The 21,480-nt window shown below is 31.4% G+C and overlaps 2 protein-coding genes across 2 annotated transcripts; one reads left to right on the top strand and one right to left on the bottom strand.

Annotated features, from left to right (window-relative positions):
* The first annotated feature begins 303 nt into the window (after positions 1 to 303).
* On the top strand, positions 304 to 10,660 carry LOC126835264 (high-affinity choline transporter 1). Its single transcript, XM_050567736.1, has 11 exons — positions 304 to 456; positions 5,724 to 6,197; positions 6,617 to 6,779; positions 6,887 to 6,994; positions 7,285 to 7,440; positions 7,503 to 7,651; positions 7,719 to 7,995; positions 8,163 to 8,380; positions 8,470 to 8,840; positions 9,335 to 9,462; positions 9,542 to 10,660. The coding sequence occupies exons 3-11, from the start codon at positions 6,620 to 6,622 to the stop codon at positions 9,730 to 9,732; spliced, it is 1,758 nt and encodes a 585-aa protein (XP_050423693.1). The 5' UTR covers positions 304 to 456; positions 5,724 to 6,197; positions 6,617 to 6,619; the 3' UTR covers positions 9,733 to 10,660.
* Positions 10,661 to 10,956: 296 nt separating this feature from the next.
* On the bottom strand, positions 10,957 to 19,303 carry LOC126835908 (uncharacterized). The gene is given in 4 exon segments (XM_050568780.1): positions 10,957 to 12,523; positions 12,525 to 13,865; positions 16,724 to 16,804; positions 19,029 to 19,303. Coding segments are annotated over 3 exon segments (2,643 nt in total). The 5' UTR covers positions 16,803 to 16,804; positions 19,029 to 19,303; the 3' UTR covers positions 10,957 to 11,300.
* Between the last annotated feature and the right edge of the window lie 2,177 nt (positions 19,304 to 21,480).

Raw genomic sequence — 21,480 nt, 5'->3', positions numbered from 1 at the left:
TGGCGCGGAGGAGTGGGTTCTCGCCCGTGACGTATATATCCGCCAACGCCTGCACCGCACTAGGTCGACGATGGGTGGCGAACGGGCTATAAACGCCGCGAAGGGGTGGTGTTAGTGAGCCGGTCTGGTGGAAAAAGTGGATATGATACCCGCCCCTCCGGACTGCCTAACCCCACGCGACAGGCACGCGTACCTGATCGCCTCCGACTAATACGAGGACACGGCGACGGCGGCAGCGCGCGCGCGCGCAGGCCCTTACATACACTCGGACCCTGACCGTGCGATCAATATGAAGAGCTCGGTGGGACAGCAGCCGTTGTCGTACCAGTCTGCCCTGCTGCTCGACGGCATATTAGTCACCACTGGCGAGCATGGCAGCTTCACAGTAACACACGTCACGGCCAGAACCCGCAACACGAACGGTTTCCTATTTGTGCCCTCAGCACGTCATTAAGGGTGAGTACAAGTATTGCGTACCTATAATTTGTTTTTTAAATATTATACCTACACGTACATGACGTCCGCGCGTTAAAAACACATACTCTTGCACCACCACCACCATTATATTAGTCATCAACAGTCGATATTGGCCAATATAATAATAATATTAATAATATAGTTTTGTGGGAATCATGTCGTCTCGGGCTCACGCCTCCTACGTGCTTAAGTTATCGACTGAGTAAAATACGGTAGGTACCTATCGAAATTAAATAGGTTTCTATAAGAAAAATTTAGTTGTCATACAACAGAGATAGATTGTATGTCATGCGAATTGGCACTACCTTAAGTGTTAACAATCGAACTTTTGTGGATCAAATAGAATAACACTAACTTTTGGAGAACTCGGTCGATACTTAATTCCTTCCTACTCAACTCATGAGATAAATAAATTGATTTAATGAAGAATTTTTAAAGTTCACGTTTTTTAATCAATTATTTAAAATTTGTGGTTTAAATTATCAAACATTTAAAAATGCTTAAATACAGTTAAAGTTAACCTCTATTTATTCTGAAAATTTGGCGATTTTAGAATAATTACAAGATTCTTTGGTTCTTGCAAATATCTTTTGATGGGGAAAAAATTGTAATATTTTCTTTAGAAATTACTGTGAGTCTGACAAAAAAAGTAATAACCAATAGAGTAACCTCATTAATTAATTATGTATACACCATAGTTTAAGTTCTAAAATAAGATTGGACGAAATCGCCTATACTTCACTGGGTAGCGTCCTCTTAACCCGCATTATATGTGGCAACCTCTATAGATAAATAATTTCTAATTTTAATACTACACATTCTACCGACTTAGCTAAGCTGGTAAATGGCATGGGTAAGATTGTCTGTTAAAGAGGATGGATAACACGAATTTGACAAAAATCGGATCGTTTTTGACGCGTTCAATGAGGATAACGATTTTGCACTTCGCGCCATTTGGTCCATTCTTTACGCTATACGAGGTAAAACAGTTATATAACATGACAAGACAAAACAGTTAACTGTTAATAACATATTTTGTTGTTTATTAACAATATTTTATTTAAATAAGTACTTCAAAAGAAGATGTACTGAAAATAGTGAATGTGCGTTATTCCGGTTGACGATAGAATTTATGTACAATTTGGATTCTTAAATTGGTTTGTACACAAGAATAACTACACGCTGAATGAATTTGAAACAAACTGTGTCATAATTAATAGAATATAGGTCTTACATGAGCAGACGTTTCAGACTGCATGAAAGCGATTCAATCATAAAACGATAACGAATGGTCGCCGCTGCCGTTGGTGGCAATGACGACTTGTTTAATTCGTTGTCGATATATTATTATCAACGCGTCAAACTAATTTCATTTTTATAAATATAAATACTATTTTCTTAAATGAAATACTTACTTTATTACACTAATGGCTACTCTCAATCAGTCACTAAATGTGTTAAAATTGACTAGTTTTGTCAAGATAGATTATTAGTATTTCTCTGCAATTGATTTCTATAAAAAAAAACCATTTTAGGTTATACCGATCAACAAAATATATTCAAACGATTATGAACTAGCTAAGCTATTTATTAAACATATAAAATATATTGTAGTTTTTTAGACTTTTTAATTTATGCAATAATGATAACCGCGTGGGTGGACTGGTAGATCTGGAGATCATAACATTAAATATTTCGATTTTGCCTCGATTATAATGGTTATTGATTCGAAATCGGAGTGTTGAATGAGCACAACCAAGATTTTTTTGGTGAAAACCCCCTCATTTTTAATTTCGATAGAAATCTACAATGTGATCTTTGATTTTGATTTTATAAATATGAATACTACACAATGTATGTAAGGGATTTCCTTATCGAACACTGGCACAACTCATCGGCATGTGATTTAGATATTGCCTAAAAATTGCTCTTCAATAAATGTTAATTAATGAACAAGGCTTCTTAAACAAAAACATATTCTTTTATAAAACCTAGGCAATAGTAAGTTCAATTGAATTCATTATTTAATTCAGTTTAATACTTTCTTCTTTTTACCCAGGCAATATAATATTTTCGACGTATTAACTTACTTAAAAATAGGTCTTACAAATCGTATAAATGAGATTCAGCCGAATAAAACCCAATTAACATTTATTATTTAAAGTGTGCAATGTACATGTATCACTATAAAGTATGATTCAAGAATATCTGGAGCTTTCGTTTAATGGCTAGCGAGATGAAAATATATTGCAATATTAAAAAAGAAATAACAGTTGTTACTATAAATGCTACGCTCAAGTAGAAGAATATAATTATTATTATTAAATTAATTTTATTTATTACTATTTTAGTAAAATTAAATATTATTAAGTTAAAAATAGGGTGTTTTAAAATGTGAATAATACGATGCTACAACTACAAACACCTTATATCTCTTCTTACAACTCAAAACTTTAAAATAATTAAATATATACCATTAATTTTGTACAATAACACGGTTACAACATGACAATTTTCGGAGGCTTTGTATTACCAATATCCTTTTTTTACACATTTTTATTTTTTAATATCTAAGTATTCATGCATTATGCATGAATATATATATATATATATATATATATATATATATATATATATATATATATATATATATATATATTAAATATATATGTATTCATATATATTTAATGACTTGTGGTTAAAATCGTCAAAAATAATATACTATAAGAATGATATTGCCAAAAACATGTATTTGTAAATGTCGAATTAAAAAAATGGCGCCGTAACAACGTAGGTTTAATAATATCAATTAGAATATACCTAATTAAGAACCGAGGGCACCCACAGGGAAGAGTAGGGGGACAGCTCCCCTCTAGCTTCTCTAGAAGTTAATAAATATATCTAATCTCCCTAATTCGCAAAATCGAATACAGTCATCGGTGGTCCCCTCTCTGAATTTTCCCCAGCGGGCGACCTTGTTAAGAACCATTATAAAATTAAAGTACCAAGCACTTTGCATGGTAAGAGTGGCTAACTCCAGAGATTCTTTTTTTTGTAGTCAAATATCATCTAAATCATGACCTTATTAACTATTTAAGTGTTTAACTTAAATTACAATAATTAGGTAACTTAAAAATGTTCAGTTTCAATTTTTGAAATAATGATAGGTAAACTGAAAAATTAATCATAATATATAATAATTAATTTAAATAAATAACAGACTAAGTCTAGTTGAAACACTAAAAATGTGTTATTATATGTAATAGCATTTTGGGGTTATTCTTTAGGTGTTGTTCTACTTAGGTCCTCAAATATAATTCATAAATTTATCAGAAAAGTTCATTGAATAAACCCTTTAAGATATCTCAAAGAGCGTTTGTGATTTTAATTTTCTTTTAAAATATGTGTTTGCCTTTAGTGTTTTTATGTTTAAATAGCAAAATGATAACTATTTTTAGTAAGTGTTTTAATAAAAGTGTACCTTATGTATTGTATTATACTATATTGACGTCAGAGTAAATAAATACTATTAGAAAAGTAAATTTGTTAAAGTTGGCTTACATTATTCATAAGCAAACTAAAAACATACTACACCCCATAGAGCTATTAATATTTATGTTTTGTATAGAAAAATATTCCTATATAGCACACGTTGTAATGCGAACAAAAAAAAACATACAGGTTTATTATTAGGTATAATAAATTGTAGTTCCCACATAATTATTGATTTAAATATTCACAAAACATAAGTTAGTGACGTCGTGAACTTTTATGAAAACAAATTATACAGTATGAACATTACAATTTGGCTGTAATCGCTTAGGCAATTAGCATAATCGAGTTTTGTTTAGGGTTTAACTATAAGAATAAAATAGTGCTATACATTATTACAAAATGAAAGCGTTACTCTTTTTCTGTTTTGACGCTATACCTTCAATAGATACATTTTTTATATTACTCCAACAAGAACACTGTGATACCATAGTAAAACATATTTTTAGAACATTTTTCGTTAAAGTGGTTTTTTGTTTTATTTTTGTAAAATGTATATCTATATATAAATCAAACACGTATAATGTTTTCTCATACGTTTAGTTGCTTGATATATTTATAATATCGCCGTTTATTGTTTTCTGTTTATTGATTACGTTTTGACGATATTTTTAACCTTGTTTTGTTTTAAAATTCGCCACAACTGTGCTGTTAATCATTTCGAAAAACGCAAATGTATAAATTATAATGTTACTCATTGGGTTTTAATTTAAATAAGCTCTAAATAGAATTTGAATGTAATTAATAAAACGGGTTGTACATAATATTTTGTAATTCAATTTGTTTGAAAATTAATTTTGTTAGATAAAGTGCATTACTATCTATTTAGTATTGTGTTAAACCATAGTTTTATATTGTATTAAAAAACTATTTTTGAAAATTGTTGAATTGTTAAATCTTCAAAACTTGATGACATGGCTGAGTGAATCGGAAATTTTGAAAATAATTGCCTTACATTTTTGTCCAACAATATTAATTTGAGTTTTTTTATACTTATAATGCATTTTTTTGTATAGACTGTAAAAAAAATGAATAAAGCCATTATTATTAGAAGCAAAAAAAATATTTTACTTAAGGACTACACAATTAATTTTCAAGTATCTATTTAATTAGGTATTACGATACTCCCTTGTTTATTTTTTTATGCTGAATATGATAAAATAGGATTATACGACCTACAGTTACTATATTTTTTTATATTAATAAAATTATAATGACTTATATTTCATAAATTATACTTTACAATAAGACCATACTATTAGATAATTAAAGTATTAACTGAAGACTAAACTGCGCCACCATTAAACTAAAACTATTCTAGTTACAAGCCAAATAAAATACAAATCTACATAAATTGGGTAATACCAAATGTATTTCACAAAATTAGAATAGATAAGTTTTCCAAAAGTACTTATAAATCGTTTGTGAGATGTTTGATGAAAATCAATGATTAAAAATATCATTGTTACGTTTATAAAACGCCCTCTAGTGACTTCTAAATATTTTTCAACAAGTCCGTATTTAAAATAATGACAATGTAGGTATATTTACATATCATTGTGAATACAACTTCTGCCACTGAAAAGAGATTGACAAGCTGGTTTTAAGACACAATTTGTTAAAAAAATCCCGACATTTTTTAACAAAAATGTTCTAATTGAATGTACTTTGATAGTTTTATTCAATTTTTCCAGGGCATTCGTATTCATTTTAAATGTTCCTGTTCAAGATAGAACCGTACACTCAGACTGATGTGCAGCCCGGGGTTCAAAACACGCAATAGTCCTTCGCAGAAAACGTCGTTGCGTTGGGGCGATTGTTGTCCGTTTCAGTCCTAAACCAACGTGTTTGAGCCAGGACACTAAAGAAAATTGATACTATTGTGTTTTTAACTACGAGTCAAGTCTTGCGATTTAAAAAGTTACCTACAAAACTGTTTCTATACACATATCATATATCCACATTTATATATATATATGTATATTCGTTTAAATATTGTTATACACATGTTTTAATTATATCCGTCTCAAATATAATTTTCAAAAGCAATAAACTATTTTATTGGCATAATATATACCGTGTGAAATCCGAAAGTTAAAAGGATTTTTACACAGATTATAACAAAATAAATACATATCCAAATAAGAAGCAGACTACACAAATCATACGTGAGTAATGAGTGTACATTCAACAAGAATACTTTTTATTTTTTTATTTTAAATAATATTCACAATCTGTGCATAAAGAAAAATGTACAATTAGCAAATAGGTTAACAATGTAAATAATGACTTGGAGACTACTAAAAAATATTTAACAACGAAATCGAACAATGACAAAGTATTCTAAATTAAAAAAAGTAATAACAAAACTATTGTACTATAATTTTTTAATTATATTTATTTTAATTATTTTTTAATAGTAAAAAATGGAGGAAATATAGATGCAATTAAATATAATGCAAATTCATAAATTTAATATTGAGCTTTGATTACAAATACTCATGATTAAGTTCGATTTTCTATAGTTAATAATTATAGCTTTCACATTCGTTGTCAATGACGTTGACCTGTTGTCTTTTTTGTACAGACGATGAACGTCGTAGGGGTGATATCCATTGTTTTCTTTTATTGTCTTATTCTCATGGTCGGGTTATGGGCTGGCAAGAAAAAACACACTGGAAATTCGGAGGCAGAAGTCATGTTGGCGGGAAGAAACATCGGGCTATTCGTCGGTATATTTACCATGACAGGTAAGATCACTGAGAAGATGATCACACGCTTAACACATGAAGTGTGCAGTAGAAAATTAAAATATCTAATACAATAAAATTATTATACATTTGTTATCACGCATTAGCCACTTGGGTGGGCGGAGGATATATAAACGGGACGGCTGAGGCAATTTACACGTCAGGACTACTCTGGTGTCAAGCTCCATTTGGATATGCCCTTAGTCTGGTTTTCGGTCAGTAAAACAATCAATAATTGTAGTTATTAGATTCATAGTATATAAAACAATATTAACAATATTTTTAACTTCTTAATAGTTATTTTAATAATAATATACCTATTATTATTATTTACATTTCTCTGCTATAATGTCTTCTTTCAGTTTATTGTTTCTTAGACTAAGTTAAATAATTTTTATGAGTAAACATTTGTTTAATTTAGTTTATTATTCGTACACATGTAATAAACGATAATATTACTTAAATTAATTTATTTGTAGTAATATTTGTATCTTGTTGAACCTAGGTGGAATATTTTTCGCTGATCCGATGCGTAGGCAGGGTTACGTAACCATGTTGGATCCTCTTCAAGATTGCTTCGGTGAGCGAATGGGTGGATTGTTGTTTTTACCAGCGTTGTGTGGTGAAGTTTTTTGGTCAGCCGGAATATTATCAGCTTTAGGTGAAATTTTATCTTATGTCAAAATTTGCACATAAATTATAATATGATACAACTGTTTGTAGGCGCTACGTTGAGTGTCATCATCGATTTGCCTCAAAGTACCAGTGTGATTCTTAGCTGTTGCATTGCTGTGTTCTATACGATATTCGGAGGATTGGCCAGCGTTGCTTACACTGATGTTATTCAATTATTCGCCATTTTCATTGGATTGGTTTGTTAATTTTATTTTCTTATAAAAATAATAATAAAACCGTTAAAATTATTTCAAACAATTTCAGTGGCTAAGCGTGCCGTTCGCGTTGACCAACAAAAAAGTAGATTTCAACACCCCAGGACTAGACTTGATCGGCGAAATACAAGCTAAAGACTTCTTTAGCTACGTGGACTATGCTCTACTATTAGTTTTTGGTGGCATTCCTTGGCAGGTTTACTTTCAACGGGTGTTGTCTAGTAAATCAGCGTCTCAAGCACAAATCCTTTCCTACGTCGCCGCTTTTGGTTGCTTTATCATGGCCATTCCTCCTGTTATCATAGGCATGGTTGCCAGAGCTACAGGTTAGTAACAATATTATATAAAAAGGTTAGTCTACTTAAAGCCTAACGGCTAAAATTATAAAACATATAACATGCTTTAGCCTGCTGGCTAATTTTTTTGATGACTGTTTAAACTTACTATATTCATTTTTAATATGTGAATAATTTCTTACACCGAAAATTGACAGCATGGAACGAGACTCAGTACAATGGACCTATGCCTATGACCCCTAAAGAAACGAGCATGGTGTTACCTATGGTTTTACAGTATTTAACACCGGATTGGGTGGCGTTCTTCGGATTAGGTGCAATATCTGCAGCTATCATGTCTTCGGCTGATTCTAGCGTACTGTCTGCTAGTTCTATGTTTGCACGGAATATTTACCGCATGTTGCTACGGCAAAGCGTAAGTTCGTTAAATTTATAACTAATTCGACAGAGAGCATTAATTAAAACAGCTGTTACTGTACCTAACGAAGTCACATTAAATTGCAGGCATCTGAAATGGAAATCGTTTGGGTTATGCGAATGGCCATTGTCGTGGTAGCCTTTTCAGCGACAACCATGGCATTGACTATCCCGTCCATTTACGGCCTATGGTCTATGTGTTCGGACCTCGTTTATGTTATCCTGTTCCCGCAGTTGGTGATGGTAGTCCACTTTAAACCGCATTGTAATACATACGGATCGCTTTCCGCATATATAATTGCATTCTATATCCGTATCGCTGGCGGCGAACCGCTCATCGGTCTACCAGCTTTGATTCATTTCCCCGGATGGGACGGCGAAAAGCAACTTTTCCCTTTCAGAACCACGGCTATGCTTTGTTCCCTGATGACATTGGTGTTTGTCTCATGGTTAACCAAGTAAGTAAAACAAATGTTGACCTTAAATATGTCTAAGCTATTAGAAAATGTTGTGTAGTTTTAAAAGACCATATTAATTAAATGAGCCCCAGAGTAGCGATTATTAAGAGTTGCCTTGTTTTTCAATAATTGTGACTAATGTTTACTATTGGCTTACACGTATACGGCTACAAATAAAATAAATAAATGTATTATTTAATACATAATAATAAAGCAATAGGTTACATTACTAGAAATTACTAGTAATTAACAAAGTATAACACTTGAATGCACTTGTGTTTATTTCCATTAATAAAAAATTGGCACTCATCATAATATTTGGAATCATTAGGACCTCTCTTTTTTTTTTTTGGTTTTATATTCAAATATAAAAACACGTCGTGATAAATCCTTTTTTTTTCAAATAGTAAATTTTTGAATTTCTGTTTTTCTTGAACGATATTAATTTAAAAAATAAATCGACTCTTATACTATATTTGTTAAATTTTTTTCAGATATTTATTCCTCAATGGAATACTAGCACCCCAATACGATTGGTTCCACTGTGTGGTCAATATACCCGAAGATGCTATCCGTGTTGAAGAGCCTCACGAAGGAGAACAAATGACCACACTAACATCAGGTAAGATGCCGTTAATCATTTTTTTAATTTGAAATTCCCAAGCATTGTTATAACTTACTGTCATATTTTTTGTTGACAGGTCCGATGGGTGCACAATACGGTACTACCGTAACAACTGGTTTAGTAGGTAAAGACGAACGAAATGGTAGAATAAATCCTGCTCTGGACATAAATGACGACGAACCTCAAGGACCAGTGCAGCAGCAAAGGAAAGCTAGTGTCGTCGGCAAGGTTTACAGACCAGGATATGATCAGACTACCGGATTTTAGATTGGTCAGATCTCAATGCCTCCAAATGATAGAAAATTGAAATTCAACCCCCTCAATTTCGGATACATATCACACATATTATACAAAACTATTATTCTAAGCTTTACAATACTCCCTCCATATATTTTAATAAATATTAAGGGAATGACACACATAATGTGTTTCACTAGTTAGAACCAAAATGCTGTTCAGTATTAGCAGAACATTGTATCTGTCACACGTTTGAAATTGTTAATGCTATCCATGTTGATTCTTCCAAAACCTGAATAATAATGTTAATAATATTGATTATTATTATTATTATTTATAATACATCATAAAATATTTATTAATAACCAAAAACTATATATAAAAAAATTACGAATATAGTATACACGTTTTAGATTAACAAATTAAAAATTGCTAATCGTGATGATTTTTAGGAGTACTATTAAGTAAATCGGCATTTAAATTTAATAAAATATAAAACTATATAATACACTATTCTAATAATATTTATTGAGTTAATCTTTTTAGCTACATAAATAATGTTTCGTAAAAAAGTTGTTAATGTGATTATTGAGCTTTTAAAAAGAAGTTTAAATATTTAATCAGAGATTTTATGGGCTTTAACGAGTATTTTTAAACGTAATATTTGAAATACAGACGTCATATTGTTGTTATTCGAAATTTTTTTGTGAACTATTACTAACGATACATATCATTACAATACCTAAAAATATTATGTTAACAAGTGCATATCATTATAAGAATGCCATATTATATGACTGACTTTTAGTTAGATTGTTAAATTCTGAATTCAGCTGAATAATTTTTCTTTAAAATTATACCATTTTATAATCCATTATAATGTTTAGTATTATCTTACATATCATGTAAATCGGTCGGTTTTAAAACTAACTGATACCAGGAATGTTAAATTATTACTTATTTTATTGTTGTTTTATTTGTAAATTTTTATTGGAAAAAATGCTCGTTATGAGTTTTAAAACCGATTAATATTTACATTTAGTAATATCAATTTTTTACAAACTAAATAGTTGTATCAATGTAAACCAAAACATTATAATAATATAGATATTACAATTACAATATTATAATATTCAAAGTCAAAATTTATATATATTTTAATCAAAATCTTCAAATGTTTTATTCATATTCTTAAAAAAAAATGATGACTTAGTGTAATACTTACAAATGACATAATTGTTATTAATAATACAAATATACATTACACTACGATATAATAATAATACTGAATATAAAAATGAAATGTATTTACAACGAAATGATCTAGTCTATGTTTTGTAGTTAAGTAGAATGTTAAAACAATTATTTCATGTTAAAGCCAATGTTTTAATTGTAAGATGTGTTGATTAAACGTATGACATCACAACATAGGCTTTTGACTTTCTTAGACTACCTATGTAAAAAAAAAAATAATTAATATACATTTGACATTTATATGGCTGATAAATATTCAGTAAGTAGCAGTCTCTAGTGACTACACTGGTAGACTAGATGGCGCGAATTTCCGTAACCATGTTGTATACACACTAATATTGGGTTCAGCCGTATTGTGGTTGCTGTGGTTGCGGTGCTGCAAATGCATCATATTGTAATTGTGATGGCTGAAATGGGCTTTGCTGGGCACTTCCAAAACTAGATGGGAATGATTGTCGGTAGATGTTGTTAAACGGTTGAGCCGGAGCTGTGGATTGCGATTGCTGGTTATTGAATTGCGATGGTACAAAGTTTGACGACCTATTAGATTGTGGTGGCCTTGAATCCACCGGCGAGTAGCTTTGTCCAAGTGGCGATGGCGTTGTAAACGTTGTTGTGGCTGCAGGCGAATTATATGAAAATGGTGTCGGTTGAGGGTTTGATATTACTGTTGGTGTTGGAAATGGAATTGAAGGGCTAGGATATGAATAACCTGATCCACCAGAACTCAATGACTGCTGTGGCCTTGGCTGAGAAGGTGACAACTGATTTTGAGGTGGACTATAGTTGTATCCTTGTTGTGGTGGCTGTTGTACTTGTGGCCTAGGTGTTGTTGGTACTCCTGAATAAATGTAATTATTTTGTGGTCTAGAAGTTTGTGTTTGTGTTGGTCTAGATGACCCTAAGTTATTTATTGGAATTTGTGGTTGTGTTGCCAATGTAGGTTGAGGTGATGGAGACGGCGAGGGTCTATTGGAATTTTGTGGTGGTTGATTGTAGGAATAACCTCCTCCTCCTCCTCCTCCAGGCTGTTGTTGAGGTCTACTTTGTGGTGGTTGTACTAATGGCGTTTGTGGTGTACTATAAATATAACCACCCGGTTGTTGTGCTGGCTGTTGTGGAGGTCTCGGTGACTGTGTCACAGAAGGTGGATTGTAAGAATAACCTTGAAATTGGTTATTATTGTTTTGTTGGGGTTGAACTGGAGGATTAGAAGAAAACACGGGTTGTCTTGGCGGTTGCTGTGGCTGTGTTGCCTGTGGTTGCTGCGACCCTTGTGAAACTCCATAAAATTGAGATGGTGTGGTAAATGTTTGAGATGGTATGCCAAAACTGATTGATTGCACAAGTGAAGGTTGATTATTTGGTTGAGATCCACTATTAGTGTTAGTTGGCCTTGGAGGGGAATATGTATTTAAAAAATTTGACTGTGGGTTTTTAAGGGTTGTACTCTGAACTGGAATTCCAAAAGAAATTGGAGGTGATGTTGGTGTAGTTTGTTGTAATGGTGGACCATAGTTAGACTGTGGCTGTGACTGCGGTTGTGGCTGAGGCAATGGTTGTGTGCTGGTGTGCTTGTGGTTGTTGTTGAGTAGGGGGTCCATAACTAGGTAATGGTTGTTGCGGTTGCTGTGGTATTTGTTGTGGTTGTTGCTGAGGTGGAGGACCATAACTAGATTGTAGCTGAGGTGTTTGTTGTGGCCGAGACTGTGGCTGTGGTTGCTGTTGTAATGGAGGTCCATAATTAGGTATTAGTTGCTGTGGCGGTTGTTGAGGTTGCTGCTGAGGAGGGGGGCCGTAACTAGGTTGTACCTGAGGTGTTTGCTGTGGCCGTGTTTGTGATTGAGGCTGCTGTTGTATTGGAGGTCCATAACTAGGTAATGGTTGCTGTGGCTGAGGTTGGGGTTGCTGTTGTATTGGAGGTCCATAACTAGGTAATATTTGCTGTGGTTGTTGTGGTTGTTGTGGTTGCTGTGGCTGTGGTTGTTGTTGAATCGGAGGTCCATAATTTGATTGTGGTTGTTGTTGAGATTGTGGCTGTTGTTGGATTGGAGGTCCATAACTAGGTAGTGGTCGTTGTTGTGGCTGGGACAATGGTTGTTGTGATGGCTGTGGTGGTTGTTGTGGCTGGGGCTGAGATTGTGGCTGAGGCTGTAGGGGTTGTTGAATTGGTGATCCATAATTTGGCTGTGGTTGTGGTTGTGCCTGGGGTTGGGATTGTTGTTGGATTGGAGGTCCATAACTGGGTAACGGTTGCTGTGGTTGTTGTGGCTGTGGTTGTTGTTGAATCTGAGGTCCATAATTTGGCTGTGGTTGCGATTGTTGTTGAGGCTGTGGCTGCTGCTGGATTGGAGGTCCATAACTTGGCTGAGGTTGCGGTAAAAATTGAAGAGGTGGGCTATAGCTGTTTTGAGATGATGGTTGAGGTTGAGATTGAGGTTGAAAAGATGATCCATAATTTTGCTGAGGAAGCTGAACCGAATTCTGTTGAGGCTGTGGTTGTGGTGAAGGTAGATAACTTAGTTGTGGCTGTATTTGCTGTTGGGGTTGTCCAAAACTTTGTTGAGACTGACCTACCGGTTGAGATTGTTGTTGATTTCCATAATTTTGTTGTGGAACACCAAAACTTGGCTGTGTTTGAGGCCTCTGTTGCCCTGAACTAGCTGTTTGTGGTTGTTCCCCATAACTTTGTTGGGGAACTCCAAATGACTGCTGTACTTGTTGACTGTAATCACCCCATCCTTGTTGAGATTGCGGATCATTGATATCAGTTAAGAAATTTCCAAAACTTAATGACTGACTATACTCGGCTATTGTAGAAGGAATCGCAGCTAATGCTGATGTTAATCCAGATAGTGGTTGCTGTTGAAATGGATTTTGCAAAGATTGAATATTACCAAATAAAGCGGCTGAAAACATATAAGTTTGTTAGTATGATTAAAACAAATTAATCGGCATGTATATCAATAAAACTATATAAATGTCAAAATAAACAGTTTAAACATTTTAATAAATAATGCATTCACTCGAGCAAATAAAGACCCAAGTTTCAAAATTGAACCAATCAAAAAGTGTATGTAGTCAAAATAAATATATTTAATAGAGAGATTGTACTGTTTGGTATCTAATTTGAATTTATTTATAATATTATAATAGTTTATTAGGTACTAATGCAAATATGTGATTCCAATTCGTTAATAGAAGTATCATTATATTTTTCTATAATATATTGTTAAGGCAATAAATTACATTTTTCATAAAGAACGCGCAAATATTTCATGGCTACACACAATAAATCTTGTACACGCTATAATTAAAAGTAGTAAACCCTAGCTTAATAAGACGCCAAGTGTATAAAAACTTCGGATAGCCGACAGATAACGTCGTAAAAATCCTTAGTCATAAGAATGTGTCGCCTCTTTATATAGAGAGTATATAGTACCTATTCTTCGGAAAAAACAAACATTTATATTGTTAACGTTCAATAAAGGTTTAACAACTTTATGAAAGTTAATTTCAATTTGATAGACATTTTTGTTAGTAAGTTTACTACTGTCATACAAAAAAACAAGATTTTTAGTTTTGTTATTTTGTAAATGGTGTAAAATTGTATCAATTTAGTTGTAGTAGTTTAGAGTTTATCTAAAATGTTTAAAAAATAAATTAATAGCAGATTAAAAAAAAACTATCCCTTAGATTTTTATTTTAATATAACTAGCAATAAAAACTCATAATCATTTTCAGGAACAATTCTTTACAATTAAATAAGTAATAACCACTACGTAATCATCGAATGACTTAAATTTTAAACAAACCGCTATTTGTTACACCTTAACCAATATAAATCCAACTAATAACGTATAAATAAATAAACAAAATAAATATTTATTTGGCATGCAAATATTTTTAAAGAACATAGTATAATTGTATAATAATTAATACTTCGACTCAAAGAAAATTCTAATGCGTAATTCGTAAATCTGGGTAAAATAAACCGAAATAACTATAAAACATAACATAAAAGCGATAATTATAAGCTGATATTTTAATTTTTAGTTTATATTTTTATTAATACTACGAGTTCATACTATTATGTTCCCAAAATATAAATTGCAAAATACACACCTGCGTAATATTAATTACGAGTAAACTGTTTCCTTGTTATAGCGTACGTGTAATTACCAAGTTTATGTTGTGTAAAATTTCTATGTAATTATTAGTATCGCAAAGATAGCTTTTTTTCGGTTTTTTCCCCGAGACTTGTGATATAACTGTGACCCGGAGCGAGCCCACTTGGCCAGCACCGCACGAAGCTCGGCGACGAATCGTAACGGTGGCGATTCTATCAGCGATGGTTTCCGGTTATTGAATTTGAATTACCCGCGAGGCCGACGAAACTGCGTTTAAATCAAGACCAGTTCCGGGGTTTGCTATGGCTGTTTATTTTGTAAGGTGCCCAATTACTGACGTGTCGCGTTCCTCTAGGAAATAGGCATACCCAGTTGATGGTCCGTACACGCCATGCAATGACAGTGATCGGAGACGAATATTCTATCGAAAGAAATCACCTTCCCACGTTATTTCATCGAAAGCGCACCAGTGTTGTTTGGTGCAGTAGTTTTGTGCGATAAACACACGAAAAATAATCAGAAATTCGACACGACAGCACAATATTGAGCAACAGCGAATAGCAATATAGTTAATAGAAGAGACGGCGGATGAGCCAATTAGCTATGTCTGGGCACTCGGACGCATTACGCAGAATAATAATTAGTGCTCATATAACAATATAATTTCTTAATGGCTGTAACTTTACCAACGCCGTAAGGTTGTCAGAAATGTGAACTGCAATAATATTATGATAATTGGTATGAAGTATTCGTAACTATAATTGTTTTATTACTTTCCTCGTCTTTAATTGTACAACGTAGATACTGAAAAATAACTCGACATAAAATCTAATATATATTTTTGTTTTTAATCTAACCTTTAAATTATACAAATAAGTTAGAGAGACAAATATGACATTTTGTTTTTCTATACAGTCTTTTATTTTAAGGATGCTCTTTTTTTAAACGCACATAATAAATAAAAATAATCAGTATAATTCGTTTTATTTGTATTTGTTTAAAATGTACATCTTCCAGGCCGATAGAAAAAAATATCATAGTAGTACGATGAAACTGCTATTCGTTTATGAGGTAAAATTTTTATGAAAAAATAATTTCTCAAGGAACACGCCTCATTTAACTTTTTTTAGTGAAACACATTACTTGTTTTTAGAACTGTTTGTACAAGGACAACATTTCTCGCACGCATAATATCATATTATAATAGTGTAAGTAACTATATTTTATGTGTGACTTTACATCTAAGCATCAGCTTTACTTAAAATGACACATCACTATATATTTTATGATTAAAACGTCAAGTTAAATTTATATTAATACCAATGGCGAAATAGTGTACATCAGCAGTCTTCTTCAATAATCATGATGAATTTGTGTTTAGAATTATTTTTGTTTGTTATTGTTATTGTATTTATAAATTGTTTTTGCTAACAAATTAACGCAAACAATTTCAATTGACTGTAAAGAGTGTTCTTGTTATGTACCGTTGTATAATATTTGAAAGCTGCGGGACATTTGACTTTAAAAATCACTACACTCTTGATTATAGTTAGTCACGGGGAATCTATTTAGTTATGATAATATTTTGGTTGGCGCATTATGTCAGCGCCGTGCCGTCGTGTTGATATTGTACTCACCATCACGTTTCTTCGGTAAGACTGCTGAGGTCAAGTTCAAGAAGAAGGCACCCAGTGTCAACCACAATAGTATTTTCATCTCTGTAAAAATAAACAATAATGGTCAACGATCATAGCGTTATCGTAGATTGCATAAAAAATGTGACGATATATCATTACAAAGGAATTAAGCAGGAGTTAATCATTTTATGATATTAAAATACTTGAGTTAAAAATTAGTGTAATATGAGAAATTGAATTCAATTTTGACCAATTTTTTTTTACTTTTTATCATTTTAATGAAAAAGAAAATTTTGCTATTGTAAAGTTTTGCAATAACTTATTCATAAAAGGGTTAACTATTTTTTCTAACTACATATTTTAAATAATTGAAATATTATGAATATATTTGAAATATATCTAATATTACGTATACCTCTTGTAGGAAAGCTATCGGTTTTACTTTACTATGAAATTTCATCTAAAAGATATCAAAGGGGAAAAATCATCAAGTTAGTTTCTTATAATTTCCCGTAAAAATAGTTAAAGCCAATAGTTTTAATTCCATTAAAAATATAATGGTATTAAATTTATCTTAATCTCTAAATAACTTCTTATTTTTAATATGTAAACAATATTTTAAGGTAGTAACATATTATAGGCGAAATATTTAGTATTCAAAAATGGATTTATTTTTTGCTTGTACTCTTCATTTAAACCTGACAATTTTGAAAGATAACAAATGTGAGGAATTTTTACGTAATAATGCCGCAATCCGTCAATGTGAAAATTCAGAATCGGTTGTTTAAAAATACAATAAAAACCATACCAATTGTCAATGAAATATACAGATAGAAACTGTGCGGTTATATAATCGGAGGATTACCTATCGTTCGGTACTAACGTGTTACCCGATGATCCGCTCTCGATACATTACTTATGAAATCGTCAAAACTTAAATGTAATTTAAAAATACTAAAAATTAATGGTACAACTAAATGCAAGTATATATATATATATATATATATATATATACGTATATATACGTTATAAGTATATATACGTTTGTAATTTTTAAAAGTAGTGGCTCAGTTGTATATATTAATGTATTTCAAATAATTACGAAACCCTTTTTAGATGAAATCATTGAATAAATAATAATAAAGCATTAGTATTTTTAACTAGACATTTGAGTGCATTAATTTGACTTATTTATAAAAAAAAAATGAAATTAAAAGGCTTAATTGAAAACCTACAATGTGTTTTTTCTATTGTTCAAATTGAGTCGTACAAATGAAATTTACAGCGCCTTATTGTTGTTACGTAATCAAATTTCACTTGAAGAGTTTTCCACCTTTCCCTTCTCGCATAAATAAAAAAATAATAATAATGAATTTCCAGACTACCATAGCGGGATGGATACAAACAGTACGATTGTTGTCAGGTTTCGTGAAAAGAATTTTCGGATGGACCTCAAATTCAAACTTAACTTTTTTGACAAGCTTACGAATAAGTATACATCAGTATCTTTACTCGGGCAATATCTGAATGCAATTTCTAAACAATTATTTTTAAAATATGTAAATCACAATGATAATTAAAAGTAACGGAGAATAATGGAGAAAAAAACGTTTTAAAAATAATAGACTATTTTTTTTATTTTAATCTTCGTATATTGTACACTTTATGTACAGCACATCCAACATAACTCTTTAGTGAAAAAAACAAACAAATATGTATATTTGAATTTTTTTTTTATTATTATTGATTGGTTACAATACATTAACTATGTGGTAAGATGGCACAAGATTTATCACTTTTTCCAACTTCCGAGAAAATTTTAGCTCATTGATATTAATATTCAATAATTTTTTTAACCTTGGGAATATCAGCAATTTAAAACTAAACCAAAAATTAAATTTTTGGTTGAAATATAATATGTCCAGAGAGGCAGAGAAGAACATACCTTCACCAAAAGTGACCTATTAACTTTTGCCATCCTACCCCAGGATTATTATTACTGCACACCGTACAAGATAAAAGTTCAAACCGAATAAAGTTATTTGAATATTTATGTTTGCATAAACCTTAATAATATAGTACTGTAATTATTTCTTTTAATTTATTAAAAATGTGTAAATACGTGGAAACTCCATTTTATTATCGTGTTAACATGACGTACAGATAAGTAAAAGATTTTACTTTATAATTATACGTATTTATTTAATGCAACTGTTAATGAACTTAATAGTTTTATTTTGCACGCGATAATAATGGAATTAAAAGTACATTTTCGGTGCAGTTTTTCAAAATAAATTCTACTTACTTAGTGATTCTGTAATGTTTATTCCTCGTTGTGTTAAAAATCCTTAAGTAGCTTGCTTTTCATGGACTTCAGTTATTGTGTCAGTTATTCCGTAATGTTTCTTATTTGCAAAAACACAGTAAAAAATCAAAATGAAATTATTTATTTAAGCGTAAAAATCAAATATCGCACTGCGTCCCGGACGGAAAACCAAAATATATAACACACCAAGTCTTGTAACACTCTTATTGTACTATTAGAAATCCAACAACGGCATTCGGTCTAGACATCATTGCGGTAGCAGTCAATGAATATAAAACGACAGTCAGTGGGCAAATCTTATTTATACGAAGATTTCGGGAGGGACATCGGGGCGGGAGAAAGTGATTGCAAACGACCTTGCCAAGAAAACTACACCGACACAATTGGGATGGGGTATTTACTATAGTGTGTAGGCGTGATGAATTCGGCTTGCCGCATGATCACAAGCAATGCAAGACATAGCTAAAGATGGTGTACAGGGATTAATCGTGAAATGTACTAAAAGTATTTAAAAAACCTGTCCCTAATACAACGTATACACAGTAGGTAGGGTGAAGTGAACACTTTTGTTTGTTGATTTAGGTTATAGCATACTTAGAAAAAGTCGCATTATGGTCTTGGTCAACAATCTTGAGAGTATTTGTTATCTTAACTTGTATTTAAGGGACTGGTACCGACGAAAAAAATGTGTTTTTTTTAATGTATAATCTTTTATTATATTGTTTATTTTGGTTTATGCTATTTAAGTTCTAAAAAGATATTGGCTTGTTTATTTTTTTTTACCCTGTTTTTGTTACCATATAAGACTATGGTATGACAAATTTTATGGATTCCAAAATGATTAACTTAAGATGTGATGTATTTAACGACTTCAATGTTATGATTTATTCCTTACAAACCCTTATACCTCTAATTTAAAAATTTAAAAAGTTAAACAGTTCTAACGAGTAGACATATATTTCAAAATTAATTACATCCCAAAACAGTTTTCAAACTTTTACTTTACACTTCAGTTTTCACTTAACAAGCTACTCTACTCGATTATTTATTAGGATAAAGCTAAAAAAAGTTTATCAGTGAGCTAATGAAAACCATTGAACACTTCTTTATGTATTAACCTTGCAATTTTTGAAGGCATTTTGAAACAAGTTTATTCTTTATTTATAACTACAAATATGTCAAAACTCGTATAGAAAATGTTTAGTCCTATAAAGCGATAAAAACAAAAGAAATGTATTGTTCATTTTACCTAATACACACTTAAAGTTTATATTTACCAATATTGAAACTCTCCAAAAAAGAATGAATTGTTAAAGACTTTACTGTGAGATACATTAGCTATTTGCTAATGTTGATATGAGAGATATTCTAATCGGGTAATAAAAGAGTAATGACACAAGGTTCAAGATTTTTTATTATCGTTTTTAGGCGAACAATATACTTGTTTTCTTTTGTAATGCAAACCGATTTCATAATGTTTTAATGATTCTAAAAACTTGTCTGAATTTAATTATTGTCTTTAATTAAGTGTACAATATACTTACAACAATTATATTATAACAATTATATATTTTTGTTGTATACAACAAAAATACTATTTTTAGAGAAAAAAAATTCAGTTGACATTTTCGGTGCTATAACTTTATTGAGTGCAACAACATTTTGTTGGGAAGAAAAAAACTCGCCTGACGCTAACGTCTTTAAAAATGTTTAAAATAATTAAAAAACATAAAATTATAATATTGTTAATGTATTTATTATATGTGTCCTCTTTCGTCTTATTTCACGGTAGTCGGTACCCAATAATAATAATAACAGTACTTGTTACTTAGGATAATCAGTTAGCAGATTGATGTCGTCTATGACAAAGAGTAATAACCAATAATAAGCAGCGGCGCCGAACTAAAATTAAAATTATATGGAAGATTCAAATATTTTACCACAACGCCCACCTATATCTTACACTAAAATGTTAATCTATTAACTGTTGCATCATTACTAGAGATTACATGGTCAAAATTTAAAATTGAGTAACTTTTCATAAGTATAACGTATATTGAAGTTCTATTTGTTTTGCAATCATAGAAAATGTCTATATACCGTTTTCACTTTTTAAACATGTTGAATGAATAGGTGTAACCTTTTTTTTTAAAGACGCATCGCTAATCATAAATCTTTATGTCACAGTATCTAATAATTTATAGTCTGCTACGCGTTGACGATGCATAAAATGGAATAAAAATGAACCACTCACAAAAAAAAAATGTGACAATATGGCTATTAAAACAGTACAGTTCGAAAGATACGCGTATGTTTTGATGAAGTCCTTTGAAAATAGTTTCGGGCGTAATAAGTCGCCAACGCTAAAATAAGAAAAACGATTTAAGTAGTATTATGACTCATTCTGCACACTATCGTTTTATTGTCCACT

Source organism: Adelges cooleyi, unplaced genomic scaffold (genome assembly GCF_023614345.1).
Source record: "Adelges cooleyi isolate 19-005CV unplaced genomic scaffold, UGA_ACOO_1.1 ACOO_flye_CR_arks_rails_tigmint_CR_PRNA_23, whole genome shotgun sequence".
Lineage (NCBI taxonomy): Eukaryota > Metazoa > Arthropoda > Insecta > Hemiptera > Adelgidae > Adelges > Adelges cooleyi.
This window is presented reverse-complemented; position numbering and strand designations above follow the sequence as displayed.